Below are 26,044 nucleotides of genomic sequence, written 5' to 3' on the forward strand. Positions count from 1 at the left end.
ATCATACTGGCGCCATGGTTGTTATGGTGTCAGGATGATTGAAGCACGTTATTTCTATTGTTATATAAAATGAAATGGTTAAACTCGCCATAATGCAGAATCAGTGGGAGCCCTGAGTGTCGCTTGCCACATGTTGAGGATTCTCACTTCACATGTCACCTGCCACACGTTGCGGATTGTCATTTGCCTGCTACTATTGTCACTTCCTTTGTCCCAGAGTGAAGTCAGGCAGCAGAGAGATTATGTAATGTCTGTTGCCTGCGGCTGTCTGCACAATGAGGGTGGAGCTGCAGGGATGTAGGATGGGTGCTGGGCAGTGAAAGATATCATCTCTCTGCTCCTCTGCCTGCCGACCCACTAATTGGTGAGCCACCTGCTGACTGGCCTGCCTGCTCACCCACTGGACCAGCCGCTCACTCACCAGCCGAGCTGCCTGCTCACCAGCAAAGAATTTCTCTGGGAAGCAATGTCCCTGTGGCGGCTGGTGCCCAATAACCCCCCCTCCCATGGGAGACGGATGGGAAGGCGGCGATCAGAGTCCTTAACTGCTTCCCACCTGGCCAATGTACATATACGGCCAGGTGGGAGCCACCTCCTTCTGACTGGACGTTCAGGAACGTCCTTCAGAAGGAGGGGGATCTGGCGCGTGCCCGCGCAGCGGTGCAATCCCGATGCGCTCGTGTCACCCGGACACGGTGCATCTCGGATCGGCAGGAGGGCTCTGTGATTGGCCCTCCTGATCACATGACAGCTGTGTCCAATCACAGCCGTCATGTGATGTAAACAAACAGCCGGTTGCAAGGCAATCGGCTCTCCTCTCCTCACACGGAAGTCATCGCTGAGGAGAGCAGATCGCTGCAGCCGGCTGATGATCAGTGAGTATGAGCTGTTTTTTACAGCTTTTTACTCACTGATCACTAGTCTAGTGTAAACATACAATGTAAACACACATGTCCCCAAATAAAGACATGTCCCCAAAAAAACATATGTCCCACTAAAATCACATGTCCCAATGATTATCTGCATATGTCCGTGATCACCTGCACACATATGTACATGATCATTTGCGTACATATGTCTGTGATCACACAAACCAATTATACACTTAACAGTTTTTTTTTTTTTTTTTTTACCAAAAACATGTAGCAGAATACATTTTGATTTTATTGGATTTCTTTTAAATTAGAAAAAATAAAATATCGTTTTTTTCCAAATTTCCGCTTTTTTGCGCTTATATCGCAAAAAATAAAAAAACGAAGTCGTGAATAAATACCACCAAAATAAAGCTCTATTTGTGCGAACAAAATTATAAAAATTTCATTTGGGTACAGTGTAGCATGACCGCGCAATTGTCATTGAAAGTGCGAGAGCGATGAAAGTGCCCTGTATTGTAGTGGTTAAATAAAGCGGCAGATGACGAAGATCTGGAGTAGGGCTGTTGCTTCTCCTCTCAGCCAAACAGGAAGTGGGTGCTGAGACCTGATTTGCTGGGGGTCCTAAGACTCCCAGCCAATCGGGTCTTAGGACACGCTTCCTGATTGGCTGAGAGGAGAATCAGGGAGACCATATTCCTTTTAGTCACCCAGCTGAGTGGGTGCAGTACTCTACCCCCCCAGCCCACCCTTTTTTTAAAACAAAGCCAGTTAAAGCCTCAGGCACTGTGCTTAAAAAAAAAAAAAAAAAAACATTGAAAACCATGCTTCCGACACCCCACATGTAGTTTAGGGCCGCGGCACCCCTGTGCCCCTTATGGAGGGGCCAACGCTGCTGCTGACAGCAGGGAAAAAGGGAGCTCCCAGCATCCCCCACCTGCACCTGTATACAGAGTCAGGGCATGCGGCCCTTTGGCACCCTGCCCCCCCCCCCCCCCAAAAAATCCTTGCCCTTCCTGAATAAATCCAGTGATATCTGAGTGATATTGCTGCTGGACGCCCCAAGAGATGTTAGAAGTGATGAGTAAAGTCATTACGCGCCACCTATGAAGTTGCCCTGTTGGGTGGTCTGATCCATATAATAATTCTTGCTAGTAATATGATCATTTTAAATACTGATTCAGCAACCTTTACCAGCATAGCTGATTTGTGGAAAGTTTTCAATAATTCTATTGTAATTAGATTTTTATAGTGTAATGTTTTTAATCTATAGCAGTACTGTAAGCTTTCTATCCAGGACTCCCACTGATGTGTTTCTGTTTAATTAGCAATTCATTTGTGAAAAACAAATCATTAAACCCGTATGGGGGGAAAAAATCAAACCATCTCCATAATTGAAATCAGATGTCTTCGATTGTCACTAGTTGCTTGAAATCCAAACTATCAGGCCTCATTATGCATACACGATTAATGTGCTGTGCTGTCGATTCATTAATTATTAAAACGGGCCTTTTAATTTTATTTTTTTATTCTTTTGTACATGAAATTGCAGCTATAGCAATGCATAAATGTTTACAAGAGCGAAACAAACTTTTTTGCATTCAGTATTTTTCATTTTTGCCTCTGCCCTTAGTCAGCCCCTTTCTGTTATGCTTTATTCAAATATGAACTCTTCATGCTTAAAGCAGATTATGTAAACCTTAGAGAGAGAGAGAATATTGTCTTGAGCAAATTCATTTTTTTCCCTCATGTGCTGATCCACTCCGTCGTTGAATACACTTGAACACATGCATGTGTAGGGCTTACCCCAGAAGGGGCATCTGAGAATGTACATAGGTCTCACACAAAAGTACAGCGACTGCCAGTCACACAAGCACAGATCCATGCACACTGACAATACAGGCTCTGTCTACGGCAAGCATCACTAAATAGTGGACCACGGTCCAGATCTAGACTGATTTACTTTCCCATCTGGACCCATACTGTGTGTGTGTGGGGGGGGGGGGGGGTGGTGTAAAGGGGGGCAGAAAGGACTACTGAGGGGGTTGCGTAAAGGGGCAGAGAGCCCTGCTGTGGTGGCTGATCAGTGACGGAGAGCCCTACTGTGGGAGGAATTGATGTAAAGGGCAGAGAGCACTGCTATAGGGAGTAGTGTTGAGGGGGGAGTAGGACACTACTGTAAGGGGGTGATGTGACAGGGCCAATGACGTCTTTTTCAACGAAACACGTAGTGTGGCTGTGACATCATCGCACGCGACTGGAGCCAGGAGCCCAGCGTGGCTAGTTCAGCCTGCTACACTGGAAATTTTATTAGCAGTATTACGCATTTATATGCGCGATTGCCTCCGTTTACTTTTGAGGATTTTACCAGCACTTTTGTGTATTGTATGTGTTTTTATGAACTGTTTTGCGGAAGTTTTTACATAGTTCAACATGGGAGTATACCAACTTTGTTTCCTTTTATTGTGCACATCTAACTGCAGTGAAGACATCCCTGTGATGTCGAATGTGAGTGCTATTCGACCATTTATAACTTAATGGTCCATTGGCCCATCTGGTAAGGGTCTCCATTTTAATGGTGAATACACATCTTTTCCCGACAGGTAGGAGGAGAGTGGCGACCCTGTTAGCAGCAGATCTGTTGCACACAAGTTACTATTTTCACTGACTTTCACTGGACTTTGGATTTATAAGTTTGCACTTGGAAGTACTATTTTATAACACAGATTATTGGTGTAAAATGTTTTTAATATATTATTACATATTATTGCGTTTTTCATATATTGTATGTGTATGTGTGTGTGTGTGTGTGTGTGTGTGTGTGTGTGTATATATATATATATATATATGTATATATATATATGTATATATATTATACACACAATGGATATAAAAAGTCTACACACCGCTGTTAAAATGTCAGGTTTCTGTGATGTAAAAAATGAGACGGATAAATTTCAGAACTTTTTCCACCTTTTAATGTGACCTATAAAACTGTCCAACTCGAAAAACAAACTGAAATCTTTTAGAAGAGGGGGTGGTAAAACAAAAAATAATGTGGTCATTTAGGTGTGCACACCCTCATATAACTGGGTGTAGCTGTGTTCAGAATTAAGCAATCGCATTCAAACTCATGTTAAATAGAAGTCAGTACACACCTGCCATCATTTAAAGTGCCTTTGATTAACCCGAGAGCTTCCAAAGCATCAGAGGGATCTCATTATTGAAGGGTACAAAAGAATTTCCATGGCATTAGATATACCATAGAACACGGTGAAGATAGTTATCCCCAAGTAGAGAAAATGTGGCACAACAGTGACATTACCAAGAACTGGACATCCCTCCAAAATTGAAAAGATGAGAAGAAAACTAGTCAAGGAGGCTGCCAAGAAGCCTACAGCAACATTAAAGGAGCTGCAGGAATATCTGCCAAGTACTGGCTGTGTGGTACAAGTGACAACCATCTCCTGTATTCTTCATATGTCTGGGTTATGGGGTAGATTGGCAAGATGGAAGCCTTTTCTTACCAAGAAAAACATCCAAGCCCAGGTAAAGTTTGCAAAAACACATCTGAAGTCTCCCAAAAGCATGTGTGAAAATGTTATGGTCTGATGAAACCAAGGTTGAACTTTTTGGCTATATGTTTGGCGGAAAAACACTACACCTCACCAAAAAAACACCATACCCACTGTGAAGCATGGTGGTGGCAGCGTCATGCTTTTGGGGCTGTTTCTCTTCAGCTGGATGTATGCTTTGGGTCGTTGTCATGCTGAAAGATGAAGTTTCTCTTGATCAGCTTTCTAGCAGAAGCCTTTAGGTTTTGTGCCAATATTGGCTAAGGCCCCTGTTCCAGCAGTTTGTTTGCGTCACAATTTCAAGGTAGCAGCTTTATTCAGGTGTTGGAAATTACCCGATTCTCTGTTTTATAGACTACTGGGTTCTGTTTGGTGTCGGGTTGCCACTTTTTCTTCAAGCCAAACCTGAACGCTTTAGCAAAAATATATATTTTATACACCATTACCATGGTCTCCAAACTGTGGCCCTTTGCTTGCCTTGATCGGGTCCTTGAGTCGTTATTCCTACCATTGACACCAACAATGGGCAGTATTCCTTCCACTGACTGATCGATTGGGCATAATTTCTTCTAACGACAACAAAAATTGGGCACATTTCCTGCCATGGACACCAACTGTTTCTCCCACTAATACCAAAGATCAGGCATGGTTTACTTCCACTGGGCACAGTCTGGTCACCCTAAAGTCTGAAGGATAGTAAACGGGCCCTTTCTTTAGAATGTTTGGAGACCCCTGATCTATAGGATTGTAACAGGCCTGGGACACATTTGGGCACTCCAAAGAGAATAGCAATGTGGCATGCATAGTGCCCCATAGGAGAGGCCCTTAGAACAGGGCCTCCTATGGGGCCCTGTTCTAGGCCACATTCCTGTCTGAATATTGTGTCCGGGTTTCAGGTGGACTGAAACCCGAACACATGATTCAAAGCACGAACTGTCCGGGTGAAGCCCGAACAGGTGGCAACCCTAGTTTGGTGTCCTGGAACATCCTGCTAGTGGATCTCTTGTTGGAATCAGATAACGGGGATTACCAAACCTGATACACGATGAACCTTTTTTTTTTTTTTTTTTTCTTAGCATGTGGATATCCATTTTTTTCTCTTTGGACTGTTGATGTAACCAAGGACTAGACAAAGTATCAAAAAGGTACAAATATGGTTTTAGTAAACTTCACATTAAATCCATACATAAAAATATTCCGGTATGTTTCGGTCACCACATTTTGTAGTGGATCTCTATATGCAGTGATAGAAAAAAGTGATCCACCTGCTGATTTTGTACGTTTGCTCACCGACAAAGAAATTATCAGTCTATAATTTTAATGTTAGGTTTATTATAACCGTAAGACAGAATAACAAAAATATCCTGAAATACATTTCAAAAAAGTTATACATTGATTTGCATTTTAACCACTTGCCGCCCACCATATAGCAAAATGACGGTGGCAAAGTGTGTTTGATATCCTGACCGGATGTCACATGACGTCGCCAGAATATCAAGCCACTGCGCGCACCGCGGTGATCGTTGTTGCGGTGTGTCAGTCTGACACACCAACACCGATCTCGGTAAAGAGCCTCCGACTTCGACTCTTTACCACGTGATCAGCCGTGTCCAATCACGGCTGATCAGTGTAAACAGGAAGAGCCGTTGATTGGCTTTTCCCTCACTCACATCTGTCAGGCGCGAGTAGAGGAGAGCTTATTGGCTGCTTTTCGGTCTTTTTTTTATTTTTTTTAAGCAGAAAAAAAAATCCCAAAGGTGATCAAATACCACCAAATGAAAGCTCTATTTGTGGTAACAAAATGATAAACATTTAGTTTGGGTACAGTGTTGTATGACCGCACAATTGTCATTCAAAGTGCGACAGCGCTGGAAGCTGAAAATTGGTCTGGGCAGGAAGGTGGATAAGTCCTGTATTGAAGTGGTTAATGAGTGAAATAAGTATTTGACCTCTTCACAAAACATGACTTGGTACTTGGTGCCAACAAGGGTTTTGCCAATCGCAGAGGTCAGACATTTCTTGTAGTTGGCCACCAGGTTTGCACACATCTCAGGAGGGGTTTTCTCCCACTCCTGTTTGCAGATCCTCTCCAAGTCATTAAGGCAGGCATGTCCAAAGTCCGGCCCGCGGTCCGGTTTTGAACGCTCCGCCTTGGTCTTTCTCAATTTAGTGTGCTGCAGGAGCAGGGCTGTAAGATGAGCCGATCCCCAGCACTGAGAAGCTCCGTGAGCTTCGAAAGTGAAAGTAAAGTGCAGAGGAGTGCGCTGTGCTCTCTGCTTCCCCCTACAGTGCAGTGCCCGGCTGAATGAGGAAGCTGCAAAGCTACTGTACTATGCTACAAGCTAAATTAGTGTAAAAAAGGGCTTTTTTCGTCTGTGTGTGCATGTATGTCTGTGTGTGTGCGCGCAGGTGTGTCTGTGTGTGCGCACATGTTACTTTTAACCACTTGCTTACTGGGCACTTAAACACCCTTCCTGCCCAGACCAATTTTCAGCTTTCGGTGCTCTCACACTTTGAAGGACAATTACTCAGTCATGCAACACTGTACCCAAATGAATTTTTTGTCCTTTTTTTCCCACAAATAGAGATTTCTTTTGGTGGTATTTGATCACCTCTGGGGTTTTTATTTCTGTAACAGAATTATGCAAATTATTAATTTTTCTTCATAAATTTTGGCCACAATTTATACTGCTACATATCTTTGGTAAAAATAACCCAAATTAGTGGATATTATTTGGTCTTTGTGAAAGTTAGAGAGTCTACAAGCTGTGGTGCGAATCGCACAAAATTGATCACATCTGATGTACTGGTGGCCTATCTAATTTCTTTCGACCTGAACAAGCCACTAAAGTACAAATACCCCCCAAATCACCCCTTTTTGGAAAGTAGACATTCCAAGGTATTTAGTAAGAGGCATGGTGAGCTTTTTGATGTTGTCATTTTTTTCCCACAATTCTTTGTGGCACTGATGACACGTGGCACTAATACGTGGCACTGATGACAGATGGCACTAATACGTGGCACTAATACGTGCCACCGATGACGCGTGACACTGACAGATGGCACTGATAAGTGGCATTGATGGCACGTGACACTGACAACAGATGGCACGTGACACTGACAACAGATGGCGCGTGACACTGACAACAGATGGCGCGTGACACTGACAACAGATGGCGCGTGACACTGACAACAGATGGCGCGTGACACTGACAACAGATGGCGCGTGACACTGACAACAGATGGCGCGTGACACTGACAACAGATGGCGCGTGACACTGACAACAGATGGCACGTGACACTGACAACAGATGGCACGTGACACTGACAACAGATGGCACGTGACACTGACAGGTGGCACTGATGACAAATGGCACTAATATGTGGCACTGATGACAGATGGCACTGGGGACAAATGGCACTAATATGTGGCACTGACGACAGGTGGCACTGACGACAGGTGGCACTGACGACAGGTGGCACTGACGACAGGTGGCACTGACGACAGGTGGCACTGACGACAGGTGGCACTGACGACAGGTGGCACTGGGGGCAGGTGGAACTGGGGCAGGTGGCACTGGGGCGGGATGGCACTGGGGCGGGATGGCACTGGGGGAGGATGGCACTTTTTTTACTTTTTTTTTTTTTTTTTTTTTTTTTACACAAGGTGCTGCAGCCGTTCATCTCTCCCCTCTCACACGCTGTCTGGGTGAGGAGGGAGAGCGGCGCTGAGAGATCTCATATATTTACATATGAGATCATCTCACATTAGACACGCCGATCGCGCTGTAAACGACCGCTGTGATTGGCCGTTTACAGCGATCTGTGTTTTTCCTGTCTCCGGGAGACATGGCAAACACAGAACTCCCTCGATGCGTGCCCGCGGCGGCGCGCATTGCGGAAGTAAACAATAGAAAGGACGTCCAGGGACGGCCACCCGGACGAAAGCGGCCTGCTCTACAGCCGTCATAAGGCTATAGGGCGGGCGCGAGGTGGTTAATCCACACCCCCCCATTCTTATACCATCAAAACTTTTTGTAGGGCTTGTGTGTGATATTAGCCAGGACTGCTGCTCCTCTGAAAAGCAATCCATGCACAAATCTTTTCAGAGGCATTTGAATGGCGGTAAAGAGGCATTATGTTGCCTCCTCACCACCTGTTTTAAGCCCGTAAATGCAACATCTGTGTGGCTGCGTACTGTGTGTAGGGCAGCCCATTAATTTCAATGGACTTCCCTACTCACAAAAATGCAGGGAAAGAAGCCCCCAAGCTTTTTTTTTTTTTTTTTTTTTTATAAATTGAACTGCACCAAAAGCACCCTACATTTTCCAATGTGTGGGGTACCATTAAGAATTTAACGGTACCCCCCTAAAGTGCAGAGCATTCGTCTGTGTGTTGGGAACGAGCGTGACGAAGGCAAGAGAATTCTTGGTGGGCCGTGTATTAGTGCTTGGATGGACACACTTAGACCGAATTTTCAATGGTTCGAAGAATGTCAGACAAAATGGTCGGCCCTCATGCATTTTCACTTCATCAAATCTGGCCCTCTTTGAAAAAAGTTTGGACACCTTTGCATTAAGGTTTCGAGGCTGACATTTGGTAACTGGAACCGTCAGTTGCCTCCACATATTTTCTATGGGATCAAAGTTTTTGGAGACTGGCTAGGCCACTACAGGACCTTAAAGTGCTTCTTCTTGAGCCACACTTTTTTTTTTTGTTGCTTTGGCCATGTGTTTTGTGTAATTGTCATGTTAGGACCCATCCATGACCCATTTCCGATGCCCCGGCTGACGGAAGGAGGTTCTCACCCAAGATTTGATGGTACATGGCCCCGTACATCATACATTTGCAGTGAAGTTGTCCTGTCCCCTTAGAAGAAAAACACCCCAAAGCATAATGTTTCCACATCCATGTATGACGGTGGGGATGGTGTTCTTGGGGTCATAGGCAGCATTCCTCCTACAAACGCGTTGAGTTGATGCCAAAGAGCTTTATTTTGGTCTTGTCTGACAATAACACTTTCACTCAGTTCTCCTCTGAATCATTCAGATGTTCATTGGAAAACTTCAGTCGGGCCGGTACATGTGCTTTCTTGAGGAGGAGGACGACCTTGCGGGCACTGTAGGATTTCAATCCTTCACTATGTAGTGTGTTAGCAAATGTTTTCTTGATGACTATGGTCTCAGCTGCCTTGAGATCATTGAAACTCCACAAGGTGAGATCTTGCATGAGGCCCCAGACCGAGGGCGATTGACAGTTATTTTGTTTTTCCAATCTTTGCAAAGAATCGCACCAACTGTTGTCACCCTCTCTCACCAAGCTGCTTGGCGATGGTCTTGTAGCCCATTCCAGCCTTGTGTAGGTCTACAATCTTGTCCCCGACATCTTTGGTCTTGCCATGGTTGGGAGATTGCTTCTGTGGACAGTTTCTTTTGTACAGGTAAGCTAAGATTAAGAGCACTCCCTTTTAAGAGTGCTCCTAATCTCAGCTTGTTATCTATATTAAAGACACCTGGGAGCCAGAAAACTTGTGGATAGGGGATAAAATACTTGTTGCACTCATTAACCACTTACCGACCAGCGCACGACTATGTACGTCCTATTTTTGAAGAGGGATATCTCTAACGGCAGCAGCTGCTGCCACAACCGAGATATCCATCTCTTCAGGCGCCGGTCGGCTGTACGATAACGGTGGTCTCCGCAGCAGATTTGCCACGAAATCACCGCTATCGGCAGCGGGAGAGGTGCCACCCCCCCTCCCGCCGCCCTCCCGCAGCTTACCGGAGCCGTCGGTGGCGGCGGAGGCGATCGGGTCCTTTCACTAGCTGGGTATGGAGACGAGTGAGGCTAAGATGGCCCCCACTCGTCTATATACCATAGGAGGGTGGAAGCGAGGTCAAAACGTCACTTCCGCCCATACCTCATAAAGGTATATATTTTTTAAATGTCATTTTTTTCTTGCATTTTAGGCTGGGTTCACACTGGCACGGCTAGGAGAACCGGATGTGATTCGCACCGCACTGCAGTGCAAATCACATCCGATCTCTGTGCGATGCGAGTTCAGCCATACAGATAGTATGGCTGAATTCGCATCGCACCCGCCACAAACTCGCACAGGACCCTTTTTTTGGTCCGCAGCAGAATCGGATCGCATGGGTGTTCACACCATGCGATCCGATTCCTGTCCGAGTTTGCAGATCGCACTGCGATATGCGAACTGATCTCGGGGGGTCATTAACTATTCACTGACACTCCCAGCAGTCCTCATAGGGCAGTGTGAACTGCCGGCGGGAGGCTTGCGATGCGGGAACCCGCCGCGGATTCGCGGCGTTCCCGCATCGCTTCAGTGTGAACCCAGCCTTAGTCCAAATATGAGATCATACTTTTTGACCCCAGATCTCATATTTAAGGCTGCATTCACACCTGAGCGTAGCGGTTTCAAGTGTTTTTTGCAGCGTTTTTTACCGCGATTTGCTGCGTTTTTTACCGCGTTTTGCCGCGAATTTGTGCAGGGCAAAAGGTCACCAATGTTAAAAGAAGAAAAATGCCCAAATTAGCCTGATTTTCCTGGCATCAGTGGGAGTAAACCTCATATTTGGTATTAGGTGGAGGAATAGTGCCTCATCGTTTGTCAGTGTCAATGGGTGTTTTACTTGCGTCTATCTAGTAAGGTTACTTGTGGTATAAGCAAGGAAGCTCAGACCTCAGCAGTGTATGAATGCGCTTTTACTAAACAAAAATGCTTTCAACCTAAAACTCTCACAATATTAGGACTATAATACAAGACTGACAAATATAACAAGCAAGATGTCTAGCAAATAAGCAGAAACTATAGTCTTGTATGGTCAGTAGGAATATGCTTAAAGCAGTTGTAAACCACTAGGTGGTCTTTTTTTTTTTTTTTTTTCCCCCGAACATGCAAGGTAAAGGCATAATGTGCTAGTATGCATCACATACTAGCACATGTGAATCTTGCCTGAAAACGAAGCCCTCCAGCAATGCAGTGTAATTACGGGGGGCAGCGTCCATCTTTGCCTGTCTTCCTTCCGGGTCCACAAACTCTGGCTGTCTTACTGGGGTCATTCACGGCACAGGTATCTGAAGGAATGGCACGGATGGCCGTTCAGGAAATATTTACAGTACCTAATAGGTAAGCCATCCTATAGGTACAAATTATGCCTTTTGAGTTTACTTCCACTCTTTTTAAAGTTGCTCAACTCCAGTTACTGTGTGTTCTTCTACTCTGTAGACAACGAGGACTCAGGGTTATTCTATAAGCAGTTGCTGGAGATCAGATGATAGTGTCTTTAGGTTCTGAATGGTACAGACCTGCCTTACCTAGACCACTGCTGGTGTCCTATGGTGTCACTTTGGATACTCCAATAAATTACATTTGGAACTTGCCTGAGGTGTAGCCATTTCTTACTTTGATACAGATCTTCCTTGGTGTTAAGGTATTATGGAGTCCTCTCTATCAGTCTCTGCTGTTGGATTTTATTTGGGACGTTTCAGGTTGTCTAAGATTTTGACAACGGTTACAAACCCTAAGAGTCTATTCACACAGGGGCAACTTTGGATCCGACTTGAAGTCGCCCCAAGTTGCCTCAAGTCGCGCAACATGATAAAATCAATGTAAGTGAATGAGAGCCGTCTTAATGTACACTACTGAAGTTGGTCCGACTTCAGAAAAGGTTCCTGTACTACTTCAATCTGACTTCTAGGCAACTTGTACCCATTGATTTCAATAGAAGTTGCCTCCAAGTCTTATCCCCTGTCTTAACTGAAGCAACTTTCCAGGAAGTAAAAATAGTTTTCTAGGCAAACCCCTCCCTCCCACAGAGCTGATTATTATGTGATTGGCCACTGGTAAAGTCCCCTGTCCTGGAAGCAACTTCAAGTTGCCTTGTAAGTTGCCTCAAGTCGTGCTGTGATTCATACTCAAGTCGTGTCCAAGTTGCCTCCCAAAGTCTCGCTCAAAGTCGTGTTGCCCCTGTGTGAATGGACTCTTAGGGCAGGATAAAGGCAAGCAAAGGGCTGCAGTTTGGAGACCAGTGCTATATACAGTGTCTTGCAGCACCATTTTACTCAAGATAGTTAGACTCCCTTTACATCAGTCTTTTGATCTTGTTAGGACTGGTACAGGGATCCTGTTTTTCTCTACGCGTTTTGTCAGAAGGTTGGGAGAATAATTTGTACAAACGTATGGTGTATAAAGATATTTAACAATATTTAGTAGCATTCTATAATAGACTCAGCCTCAAGTTACATTAGTCTTTTGATCTTGTTAGGATTATAGGAATCCAGGTTTTCCATTTGCGTTTTGCAGGAAACCCCTCTTCAGGTGGATGTGAGAAGAACAATCTGTACAACGCAGCAACAGTCGCTGGCCTAATACATGCGCCCTATCCCCTAATTTACATGCAGGGCACTGGACGCATGGATTCCAATGTGTTTTTTTTTTTTTATTTTGTTCAGAAGCTTGCGATTGGAGCCGGAGGCTCTAATTGGTTTAAAAAAAGGGTGGGCTTGGGGAGAAGAGCACCGTGCCCTGAGCCTACCCAGTTGTGTGACAGCGAATTAATATTCGCTATAGTCTTCCTGATTCTCCTCCCAGCTCAGGAAGCAGATCCTGAGACCCGATTGGCCAAGAGAAACGATCCTATTGGCAAAGAGAAACGATCCTATTGGCCGTGGAGGGGGGAAGGGGAAGCCACACTGCCGTGAAGCAGAGGAAGGAGGAGACGCAGGGTGAAGCTGCTACCTTCTGCCCGGAGGAAGCCCGTGACCTAGATTGGGTAAGTGATGGGACTGCTGACCGACAGCCGAGGGGGTTGCTCCCCCCAAAAAAATATACCACCAGCTGCCACTGGTACAACATATGATATAAATAGAGATTTAACAATAGTAACATTCTTTGGTAGACATAACAAGACTGTCAGCCTTAATTTACATCAGTCTTTTGATCATGTTAGGAAGGTTGTAGGGTTCCTGGTTTTTATGTGTTTTGAAGTCAGGAGGATGGAAGAACAATCTGTGCAAATTGTATGAAAAGATTTAACAATTTTTAGTAGCACTCTGATAACGTAACAAGACTGTCGGCCTCAATTTACATCAGTCTTTTGATCTTGTTAGGCCTACTATAAGAATCCTGTTTTTTCCTACGCGTTTTGCGGGGAATCTCGCTGCAGGTGGATGGGAGAGCAACAATCTGTGCAACGTATGATCTAAAGATTTCACAACAATATTTAGGAGCAGTCTTTGATAAACAGAAGAAAACTGTCAGCCTCAGTTTGTATCAGTTTTTTGATCTTGTTAGAACTGTTATAGGAATCCTAGTTTCCTCTACACATTTGTCAGGGAACTCGGCTTCTTAAAAGAAGTTGGAGATTAAAGATTAACAAAAAAAAACATGAACTCGCCTACATCGATCCCCCTGCCGACTCTACAGTGAGAACTGAGTGATCAAAAACCACTGATTGCTCAGGTCTCCCCCTCCGATCTGACTGACAGCAACAGCGCTCTGCTCTCCCCTCCATCTCTGTGGAGGAGGCAGGAGGGGCTTGCTTAGGCTCTTAGCGTATCATTGCGAGGCTGGGCCATGTGCCGATCCAGGTTTCTGGGCAGAGCCTGACCATATGATTGGGATCTTTCCAGAGCCTGGACCGGCTCTGTGACGTCAGCCGACAACTGACTTATGCTGTAAGTTACAGTGGGCTAGTCTCAACTAAAATTGAAAAATACTAAGCTGCGCTTAACTTATACAGACAAAAAAATAGTAAAAATATAACAACCATATATAAATAGTGTTACTTACAAGGTGCATAATATAGAACACACATGAAAAAACCAAAATAGAAACTTAAATCTTACAATATAAATTCCCAATATATAAACCTCTTATCAGCATAAAAGAGGATAGAACAGAAACACCCAGTGTTTAGACAGTAAGTCCATGTACATAAAAACTAATTATAAAATAACTGAAAATTAAGTCCTCAAGTTAGACCACAATATTCATAAAAATCCGCCACTCGGTTCAATAGAAAAAAGGGATGTTCAATCCACCACCAACATGCAATAAAATTTGCCGCTTACCAGAACGACATGACCCCCCACTACAGAGGGTCACACGAGACTTGTAAGGATAGATGTAACTTCCAACCAAAAGGGGGATCCTCTGTGTCCTCCTGGTTCCACCACTCCAGTGGGGGTTAGGAAGGGGACCTGTTCCCGGGCGTCTTCCTCAGAGGTCCAAAAAAGGACTCAAAAGCAGGGATATCGGAACCATAAAGGGAAAAAGACTCCAAATAGTGTAAAACCCTTTATTACTCACGATAAAGTAAAAATACACTTACAAATGTATAGAAGAATATAAGCCTTAAATCTGTGGCGCCGGCCGGACGCACACAGACCTGTTCTCCTGGAAGCCGTCACAAACACGAGGTGATGTATAGCGTACCGCTTATCCCTACGCGTTTCGTAGTCTCAACTAGCCCGTCCTCCAATAGTACAGCTTATGTAAACTCTTTTTAGCAAAAAAATAAAAATAAAAAATTTGACATTGGAGCATCCTCCATGCATAGTAATTTGGTTGATTTTGCTTCATTCTTATGTTATGCTTTATTCAAAAAAAACCTTTTTTTTTATCTTGCAGATTGGAAGCCTTGAAGATTATTACCACTTTTATCACAGCAAAACCATTAAACGGTCCACTTACAGCAGCCGTGGGACGCACAGCTTTTTGCAGATGGACCCAAATGTAAGTTTCATTTTTGGCCACGTGAAGCAACTTCATAAATGGTCTATTTTTCTGAAAAGCAGAATGATGGGCAAATGTAGCAAATAAGGATGTAGCCATTAGGTATAATTTTTTTTTGACGCCTGATGTTGGTGTACTTTCTACAGTTATTATTAATAATAATCCTGTTAGAACTAGGTTGGTGAATCGTCTGTATTACATACAGTATGTCCCATTTATCCTCTAGCTAATCTAAGAATTATGTATTCTTGTCAGTTTTGCGACTTGGGCCCCTGACAAAAAAAAGTGCAACATTTTACACTACTGTGCAAAAGTTTTAGGCAGGTGTGGGAAAATGCTGTAAATGAAGAATGCTTTCAGAAATTAAAGTGCTGATAGATTTTTATCAAATAAAAAGTCAGATAAGCGGAAGTTTTTTTACTTTTGGCTGGAACTCCGCTTTAATGACACGGTTTCAACCTACATATGAAATTGTTGATCTTTAGAAGCTGCTTGGTATAATTGGTTAATCATACACCAGACTAATCCTACAAAATGCCTGACTTTGTAGAAGTGTAAGAACTGATGCTGGTTTGAAGCAAAAAGGTAGTGTTACCAAATAGTGTTTTCAAATAGTTTTTTTTTTTTAATTTTTTGCTCAATTTTGTATATCGATAATTTAAGTCATTAAATGTTCTTACTTTTCAGCATTTCTTCACACCCGCCTAAAACTCTTGCACAATACTATATGTCCAGATCTAGTCAATGCAAAATTTCCACTGTACTCCACAGGAAACCTCAGGAATGACCCCAACCCCCCCCCCGCCAACCTACCGATAAACCAAGACTTGTACCATGCAAGATTTCTACTATTGCCCCCATGCTTGGATGTTTTCTCGCTTCTTTCTTGCTTTTTCAACTCAGGAGTACTGTCCTAAAACAGTTTCTGGTGGAGATCCACCAGATTTTGCGTTATATAAAGCCGAGTTATGTCACCTGATGTCCTATCTAGATGTTGGTAATGATTCCACTTCTAGTACACCTGAACTGCAGTTTGGTTTGGGTTTAATTGTTCCAAATTTGGACCTCAGCATCGGTCTGACTGGACTATAGGGTGTTCGGCCTGGCTATAGGGGACACTGTCTCTTCTGGCAGGCATAGAACCACAGTCTGGTTGGGTGCTTTAAGGTTACTATCTCTCGGAGCCCACCCAGTGGGAGTGTCACTCTTGCTGTGCTTTCTGGGAGAGGGTACTTGAGATGCAATTGTCACGTGTTTCAGTCCAGAAGTTCTGACTCCATGGTCCTGGTCCTCCTGACCAGCCCCCAGGAAGGCTATAGCCTGGGGTGTGGATCCACCCGACTTTGTCTCGGGGCTGGCTTACCCGAGGCAAGGAAACTAAAAGGATTCGGAGGTGGTCCGGTGCCGTCTCTGGTCATGGAGAGGCCCAGCAACTTCGGAGCTATCCAGGGGAGGACTCTTCAGAAGAAGGCCACGTACGGGTTGGCTTCTTAGCAAGAGCCTGGTGAGGCTGAGGGACCTAAGTGAATCCAATCTCGTGGGTATCGCCAAACCGGCTGAAAGATACTGGTACCACATGAATGTTCTACAAATTCTAGTTTCCTACATGTTCTACAACAATGTCTGTGGCAGAGACTCGTTCCTGAGTTAAGCACCTTGTTGGCTGCTAGGCCTTGAGAGACTATCCAACCTGAGTGGTCATCCAGCTGTGAATGGCTATTCTCTGGATATAGTCAAAGTAAGCAAGTCCTTCGTTATTGACTTTGACACTAAGAGTACCTGAACTTTCCTCTTAACCCTCTGATCCTATTTTAAGAGACTGTTCGTTAACTACATTTTTTGCAAATAAAAATCCCTTTTATGCGGATCTGTCGTCAGTCTCTAAAGTTACTGGGCCATCTACCACGGGAAAACCCTAGACGTAAATTGAGGAGAAGAAGGTAACGGTAAGCCCCATTAAACCAGCAGCTCCTCTCTGTATGACAACTTTTTTCCTTGCATCCAAGAGGCTGAACCACAACTAAGTGCTAGTGGGACTGAACAGATACTTCCCATCCATGTTTAAGAAGGCCATCATGTATAGTGAGTGATGGAGAACCCGAATATTGGTTTAAGTTAGAGGAAAAAAATAAGAGGGAAAGGGGAAAAGAAAATGATGGTTGGGAAGCCCCTGAGTTTGTTTTTGTATAATGTACAGGGTTACCGGCAGTAAGAGTTGGAGCAATAAATACGGTACTTAATTGTTACTACGCAAAGGTCATCAGGAGCTTACAGTTGTAGGACAGGATCTGTATTCATGAAGAGGTGATCCTAGGTTGCTTGAACACTCTGAATCCAGGAATACGGGGGATTCCTTCAGCTTGGTGGAATATCCTATCTCCATTTATTTTTCCCTCCATATTATGAGAATTATCTTTTGTTCAGAGGTTGAAGTTAAAGGGTAACGCCATTTTCATGGCAAAAAAATAGCATATAAAAAAATATAGCGTATACAATTTCAACTCAAGTCCTATTGTAATTGAATTGTAATTAGAATTGACTTTTTCTTTTTAATCTGCAGCCGAGGTAATTTTCTGTGACATGCAATATGGTCACCTGGAGGTGTGCACACAAACTTGTGTACATAACGCCACCTGAAAATGTAATTTCCTTTCCATTGCAAGCAGTGGCGGCTGCTGGGCTCCTTTTTGGGGGGGGGGGGGGGAGCGCGCGGCAACTCAACAAACCCCTGATAGTGCGGCAACTCAACAAACCCCTGATAGTGCGGCAACTCAACAAACCCCTGATAGTGCGGCAACTCAACAAACCCCTGATAGTGCGGCAACGAAACAGAACCCCGGCCTCTCGTGTGGTGGGGCTGTAGTCTCCTCTCCTGGAATGCGGTCCACGGGGGTTCTGGTGTCAGCTCCTCCAGCTTGCATCGCCATGTGTCTCCTCTTCCCGCCAAAGCACTAGGCATCCAATAGGCCCGCCTAACGCGTTGACCAATCAGGAAGCGTCTCTCAGACCTGCCTCCTGATTAGCGGGGAGGAACTTTAATGTGGTGATAGCAAAAATGAATTCTCTCATCACCGCTCAACTGGGTGGGCTCGGAGCACAATGCTCTGCGCTCCAAGCTCACCCTTTTTTTGGAGCCTATTAGAGCCTCTGGCTCTAATCAGGTGCTTCAAAAAAAAAAACCCGCCACGTTGGAATCCATGGTTCGGCACCACTGATGTGTGGACAGGGGAAGCTGCACCCGTGCGCCCTCTATGGTCAGGCCGCCATTGATTGCAAGGCTGACCGTTACAAGCATGACTCCCTCAGGCAGAGGCATTATAGGACTTGTGGTTTCGCAAAACAGCTGGAGGGCCTCCAGTTTGGGACCCCTGCCCTAGACGGTGCCAGAAAGAGTGATTGTGTTTGCAACCTGTAACAATCCACAGTCCCTTAAAGGATTTGTGCTACATTGACTTGCTGCACAGAAATACAAATCGGGACATGTACGTTGTGGGCTCTGTAACGAGCCCCCCTCTAGAAGATATCGTACTCTAGTCTCTTGCCTTGAGTGCTAGAGGAACGTCTAGTTGCAGCAATGTTGGTTTCCCTCTTAGAATTACAGCAGTTCATGTCTGAGATGAAAGTGTGAGTTGGGATGTGTTTGCAGAATTGCGTGCTGTTCTTTTCGTAGCGCGCTCAGTCTTTCCAGACTTTTGTAATAGCACTTTTTATTATGGAGCCCGGTGACATTTCTACTCCAACCGCCCCCCCCCCCCCCCCCCCAAATCTCATCGCACTCGCTCTTGCTTTTAAGTTACCGTATTGTTCTTGTCTATATGGATTCTGTGTTTGCGGGAAATCTCCACCGGCAAGGGTAATGCACATTAAACAAAATGTCATCCCATTAGCCACCCTTGATGTTTTGTAACCACGGGCTCTTTAGGATGAGACTATACTTATCTCTGAACAGAGGAACTGTTGCCTTTGCTGTAAATTCCCTCGGCTGTCCGATTCAGTTTTTTTTTTTTTTTTTCGGAAAATGCTTTCTGCCTTTTAATGCTCTACTAGTTAATGTTCTATACTTTTTAATGGCTCGTTTGGATAGAATTTGATTTCTTTTTTCTCCCCCAGAAGGTTTACCCCCTTCGTCGCTCACCTTTTCACCCCGTATGAAGCAGAACAATTTTTACATTTCTGCTATGGCTGTTTATTCAGCAATAACCTTGTCAATACTAAAGATAAGGTAATGTGTGTGTATGTGTGTGTGTGTGTATATATATATATATATATATATATATATATATATATATATATATATATATATATATATATATATATATATAATTTTTTTTTTTTTTTTTTTAAGGACAAGCAAGGTTTTCTCTCCATAATTTCTTGCAATAATTATTTTTCGCAATCCTTTGACAAAAAAATGCAACAAAACTAAAGAAAAACACAATTTCTTTATGTTGAGCATTGTTTAAAAATATAGTGTAAATGTGCTGTAAGAGCCCTTGCACATTGGGGCGCTTTGGAGGCGCTACAATGCTAGAAATAGCGCCTGCAAAGCGCCCTGAAACAGCCGCTGCTGTCTCTCCAATATGAAAGCCCCGAGCGCTCTCGCACTGGAGCGGTGCTCTGGCAGGACGGTAAAAAAAAAAAAAGTCCTGCTAGCAGCATCTTTGGAGCGGTGTATACACCACTCCTGCCCATTGAAATCAATGGGGCAGCAGGGCTATACCGCAGGCATATTGCTGCTGCAGCAGTGCTTTGCGGTGGTTTTAACACTTTCTTGGCCACTAAGGGGTAAAAGTGCTCTGCTAGTGGCCAAATAGCGACGTGAATTTGGCGGTAAAGTGCCGCTGAGAATACACCCACGCCCCAGTGTGAAAGGGGCCTAATTTGTCCTGTTTTTTTAAATCGCGATTCTGGTAGAAAAGCATTTCAACGTTATTTCGTAAAATGTGTAAACAGTGCAACTTCTGATGCTGTATTAATCTGGCCACAGGATATTGTACATACGTGGTTTGTATTCATTTTGTATAATAGTTTTAAATGACATTGTATAAAAAATATATTTTGTCGTTCCTTTCTGGTACAAGTAAAGTTCAACTTTTCAGGTCTTTTGTATAGGGATGGGCAACATACTCCCCGATTCGGTTTTCACCGGAAAACACCTCGAACAGGCAAAATGTTCTAGCGAACATGCGAACCCTATTAAAGTCTATGGGACACAAACATGAAAAATCAAGTCCTCCTTTTCAAGGCTTCTATGCAAGTAATTGCCATAAAAAATTGTATGGGGACCCGGGTAATGCCCTAGGGGGCATCTATCAATGCAAAGAAAAGCTTTTAAAAGGGGCATTAATTTTCAGGTCCCCTTAGTCTGCCTGTAAAGTGGCGCATCTGTGCCATTGTATAGAAAATGTTGCAGCAAAATTACAAAAGGAAATTGAATAAAAAAAAAACTTACTCGCAGCTGTAATGTATTGCAGGCTCCCAGCAATAGAGATAAAAAAAAATAAATACAGTGTAAGGTTCCCCCCAGTCCATAACAGACCCCTCAGGTGTGGTATGGATTAAAAAAAAAAAAAAAAAAAAATCTAACGGGGGGGGGTGCCATATCCAGCCCTCCTCCATGTGAATGGGTATCGGGTACATCATACTCCTACCCACTTACCATAAGTGTCAAAGTAAAAACCACAAGAGACCATTTTTGACAAATCGTTTATTAAAAAGAGAAAAAAGTGCCCCGCGATGTACATCCACTGTCAATCGTGCCACAGGACGACCCGAAAAAATTGAAAAAAGTAATTTGATGTCAGAAGGGGGCGTTTCGTCACCTTGCCTATGTTAAATAAACTGTAGTTGCGGGGAGGCCTCCCATCGAGGTGGAGCTTTGTTGTTTTTTCTGTTTTCTGGGTCCATCGGTTGGCATGATTGACGGTGGATGTACATCATGGGACACTTATTAAAAAGTGTCCCGCGATGTACATCCACCGTCAATCACGCTGCCTGATAGGAGGCCGTTTCATTGATAAAATGAAAAAGCTCCACCTTGATGGGAGGCCTCCCGGCGACTGCTGTCGCCTCACTTTGACAACCGTTATATAGGCTGGGGGAGGGGGTTCACCCAGTGATGTGACCGAGTGACCCTGCCCCCTTCTGACATGTGACTTTTATTCTATTTTCGGATGGTTGGGCAGCGTGATTGACAGATGTACATCGCGGGGTGCTTTTTCTTTTTCCAATAAAGGATTTGTCGAAACCGGTCTTGTGGTTTTTATTTTTAGACTTTTTTTTTTTTTTTTTTTTTCTCAATTTTGAGGGCAAGTGACCTGGTATGGTTCAGGAAGGGGGCGCTCGCTCATCCCCTTTCCTGACCTGCCAAGCTATCCAAAAAAATAATTAAATCGCGTTTCTACATACATTTAGGCCAATATGTATTCTGCTACATATTTTTTTGTAAAAAAATCCCAATAACCATATATTGGTTTGCACTAGTGTTATGTCTACAAACTATGGAACATATACTGCAATTTTGTGTTCATCTTTTATACTAGTAATGGCGGTGATCAGTGACTTATAGCAGGACTGCAATATTGCAGGGCACATGCTGACGCTTTGTTGGAACCAGTGACCCGAATACAGTAATCAGTGTTAAAAATATGCACTGTCACTGTACTAATGACACTGGCTGGGGAGGGGTTAAAGTGGTTGTAAACCCTTACAACACACTTTGACCTACAGGTGAGCCTAGATTAAGGCTTACCTGTAGGTCCAAGAAATATCTCCTAAACCTATACGGTTTAGGAGATATTTGCCCGAAGACGGGCACCGCTGTCTACGGCGCATGCGCCGTAGACAGCGGCGCGCAGGCGCACTGAGCGCGCCATTTTCAACAACGGAGCTGCCACGCGTGTCGGCTCCCGTGCGCATGCGCGGGAGTGACTGCTACACCGAATGACGGAGCTGGGAGCCCCCCCTGAGAAGATGGATGCGCCGGACTACAGGGGACAGCGGTGACATCGCTGGCTCCTGTGTCAGGTAAGTGACACATAATGGACTACTATCCGATGCCAGTGTTTGTGTACACAGTGTGTGGTGCATTCAGTAAGGGGGGGAAGTAATGGATTTCATTCCCTGCTTCGCGGAGAAAGAGAAATCCGTTGCTTCCCCGCTGACAGGACAGGGCTCTGCCTTGTTTGCATAGGCAGAGCCCTGTCCAATATGTTTTCAGATGATCGGTGGATGCCTGCGGCGTGATCTATCCGGTGCCCTGCTTTCCCCCTCATGGCCAGTGTCCTGCTTTCCCTCCATCCCTCCCCTATGGGCTGTGCCCTGCTGCCCCCTGTACACTGCTTAGCTGAAGTTCAACACAGAATTGAACATTTGTGCAGAAAAGACAGCACGAGTTTCACATTAAATATGTACAGATATTATATATTCTGTTTAGTAGAAACAATGTACATAAGGGGTCCATATCGTAAACTTGGTGTTGAGTTATTCACTTTAAGGTCATCAGAGGACAAGGGGGCACTCTTTACGTCTAGAAGAAAAAAGGTTTCATCTCCAAACACAGAAGGGTATGGGGTACATTTGTATGGCGCCCCCCGGAGTCAATACTCTGTAGAACCGCTTTTCACTGCAATTACAGCTGCAAGTCTTTTTGGGGATGTCTCTACCAGCTTTGCACATCTAGAGAGGGACATTTTTGCCCATTCTTCTTTACAAAATATCCCAAGCTCTGTCAGATTGGATGGAGAGCGTCTGTGAACAGCAATTTTCAAGTCTTGCCACAGATTCTCAGTTGGATTTAGGTCTGGCACTTTTGGCCATTCTAACACATGAATATGCTTTGATTTAAACCATTCCATTGTAGCTCTGGCTGTAGGTTTAGGGTCGTTGTCCTACTGGAAGGTGACCCTCCACCCCACAGTATCAAGTCTTTATCAGACTCTAATGCCCTGTACACACGGTCGGACTTTCAGGCGACAAAATCCGTATTTTTTTTCCCATGGATTTTGGCCCAAACTTGTCCTGAATACCCACAGTCGCACAAAGTTGTTGGAAAATCCGACCGTTCTGAACGCGGTGACATAACACGTACGACGGGACTATAAACGGCCCAATAGTTTTAGTCTCGTAATTTATTCTGAGCATGCGTGGCACTTTGTCCATCAGAATTGTCTACACACGATCCGAATTTAAGCGATCGAGTTTTGTTGGCGGAAAATTTTAGATCCAGCTCTCAAACTTTGTTGGAAATTCCGACGGAAAGAGTCAGATGGAGCCCACACATGGTCGGAAATTTCTGACAACACGATCCAATCGCACATTTTCCGTCAAAGTCCGGCCGTATGTACGCGGCATAACAGGTTTTCTTCGAAGATTGCCCTGTATTTGGCTGCATCCATCTTCCTATCAACTCTGACCAGCTTCCCTGTCCCTGCTGAAGAAAAGCATCCCCACAACATGATGCTGCCACCACCATGTTTCACGGTGGGAATGGTGTGTTCAGCATGTGTGGTAATACTTTCTTTATCGTACATCATGGGACACTTAAGCCTTAAGTAATGGGTTATGGTCCACCTTCAAATTTTGACACTGGTATACCCAATACAGGAAGTTGACTCCCCTATATAACCCCTCCTCCTTCCAGGAGTACCTCAGTTTTTTCGCCAGTGTCTTAGCTTTTGGTCACGAGTGAAGATGTGCTCTGAGGAGCTCCAAGAGGCATCCATGCTGGATTTAAAAAGCCTCCACAACCGGATCCACCCACGCCACTGCGGCCACAGGATGGTACCCGGGCCTCGCATAAGAATGAGGTTTTGCCTGTAACGCTTCTTTGAGGGCTGGACCCTAGGAACCAGGACTCTTTTTGGTCTTGCTACATTACCTAAAGTTGTCCTGAGGGATGCTATACAGGTCCAAAGGAGTGGAACCCCTTTTAAAAGGGACCCAGTCTTTGAAGGTTTAACTACGCTGCCCGCCGTGATGGGTGAAGTCTGAATCTGTCTGTTTTCAGCAGTATCCTGCAGAGAGGAAAAGGAAAGAGAAAAGCTTAGGGACTGCAAATCCACCTATGACTTTTCATCCATATTTAACATTGTAATGCCTTAAAGTCTCCTCTAGAGGGAGTAAGAATTTACATATACCCTTTCAATCTGTGCTACAACAGCATGTGTCCTAGCAGCTGGAGGGGGTTCTTCCTCTCCCCTCAATTGGGGAAACTGAGTGGCTGGTGGTACATGTATTGTGGCACATTACATCTGTAAGCAGTTTTGGGAAGGCTGATTCACAAACTGCTAAGCTGATGCTCTGATAACTAAATGTCTCTACCAGAGCAGCTGAAGCAAGAGCTGACACAGGAGCGCCGGAGTACGTGAGGGGTGTACACAGGCATTTTCAGTTAGCATCAGAATACTCTATGCTGCCATTATTTTTCCTACTGTTCTTCAACAAAGGAAACATTTCTTGGAGCGCCTCTGCTTTTATGCTTCGCACTATGGCTTCCAAGGTTACTAAGGCACTAAAATTTCCACCCCCAGGCTCTGGGAACTCAAGCCATGCCTCCATACTGTCATCCTCTCCGCAGATACCAGGTATGGCAGGCCAGGGGGAGTCTTTGGAAACGATTGGTGGTGCACCTGCTTATCACACTTCAGCCCCTGTATACGTCATTAAAGATGCATTTTCCTCTGCCCTGCAGGACTTGGAATGAAGATTAGTGACTTTAATCGCATCCTCCATCCAAGGGGATAGGAAGCGTGCTAGATCCCTTTCTCCCACACCAAGGCAACAGTGGGGACAGGATGAGGTATTACCCTCAGACAATCGAGAGGAAAGACAAGCCAATTATTCCTCTGCGGAGGAAAGTTGATTCAACTTCACAATCTGAGGTACAAATCCTTATGGAAATGGATCGCTCTACTTTCATGCTACCCCTAACAGCTGAAAGTCCGGTTTCCTCCTTGGGTTCTTTGAATCCTTTACAGCCTTTGCATGTGTTTCCTGTCCATGCATTACTAGAAAAGCTTATTTATGCTGAATGGGATCATCCGGATAAGAATTTTCTCCCTCCAAAGAGTCTGTTGTCTATTCCATGGAGGAAAACTTCACCAAAAAATGTAGGGTTCCAGCAGTTGACCCTGCAAATTCCAGTGTGAATAAGTCTACCTTTTCCAGTAGACAATGCACAAATGCTTAAAGATCCAACAGATAAGAAGTTGGAATTCCTGTTAAAATCCTTTTTGTCCTTGGCAGGGACCATTACTCAGTCTGAAGTCGCTGCAATAGGCATCTGTCAGTCCTTAAAGGACCAGTTCAGAGGCTCTTAAAGTGGTCCCTGCACAACAGGCCTGTGAATTGCCTGAATTGCCAAAGACATTTATGATTTGCTATAAAAGATTCTATTCACCAGGTGTCCCTCCTTACGCTTGTGCTAATACACATGCGTAGAACCCTTTGGTTAAAAGATTGCTCATCCGAAGCACCTTCCAAAAAGATTCTGACTAGTTTCCTCTTTCACGGGGAGGGACTATTTGGCGATGATTTGGATAAATACATCTAGGTGATTTCTAGTGGAAAGAGTACTCTCTTGCCAGTCTAAAGAAAGTATAAACGTCCTTCATTTAAACTGACTTTCTCCTGTGCCAGGGGCATCCGCCTCTAGGCAGTGGCGACGGCCTCCGTCATATAGAGGAAACCCTCAGGGTCAGGCCCAGGCACAAAAGAAAACCTGGGGCCGCAAATCTGCAAAGCAGACTAATAAAGCCTCATCATGAAGAGGCGTCCCCCCCCCCCCCCCCTCACCGGAATGGGGGAAAGACTTCTGAAACACTGTCTGGCAAAGGGTA

At 44.6% G+C, this 26,044-nt stretch overlaps 1 protein-coding gene across 1 annotated transcript in view; it reads left to right on the forward strand.

Moving 5' to 3' along the window:
• Positions 1–26,044, forward strand: part of LOC143958235 (proprotein convertase subtilisin/kexin type 6-like) — a 303,257-nt gene that overhangs the window by 97,406 nt on the left and 179,807 nt on the right. Inside the window, exon 2 of the mRNA XM_077467752.1 lies at positions 15,102–15,206. Coding sequence (XP_077323878.1) covers positions 15,102–15,206 — 105 coding nt within the window. The remainder of the gene's footprint in view (positions 1–15,101; positions 15,207–26,044) is intronic.

This window comes from Lithobates pipiens, unplaced genomic scaffold (genome assembly GCF_037356315.1).
Source record: "Lithobates pipiens isolate NorthernLeopardFrog02 unplaced genomic scaffold, aLitPip1_a1.2 Scaffold_6, whole genome shotgun sequence".
Taxonomy (NCBI): Eukaryota; Metazoa; Chordata; class Amphibia; order Anura; family Ranidae; genus Lithobates; species Lithobates pipiens.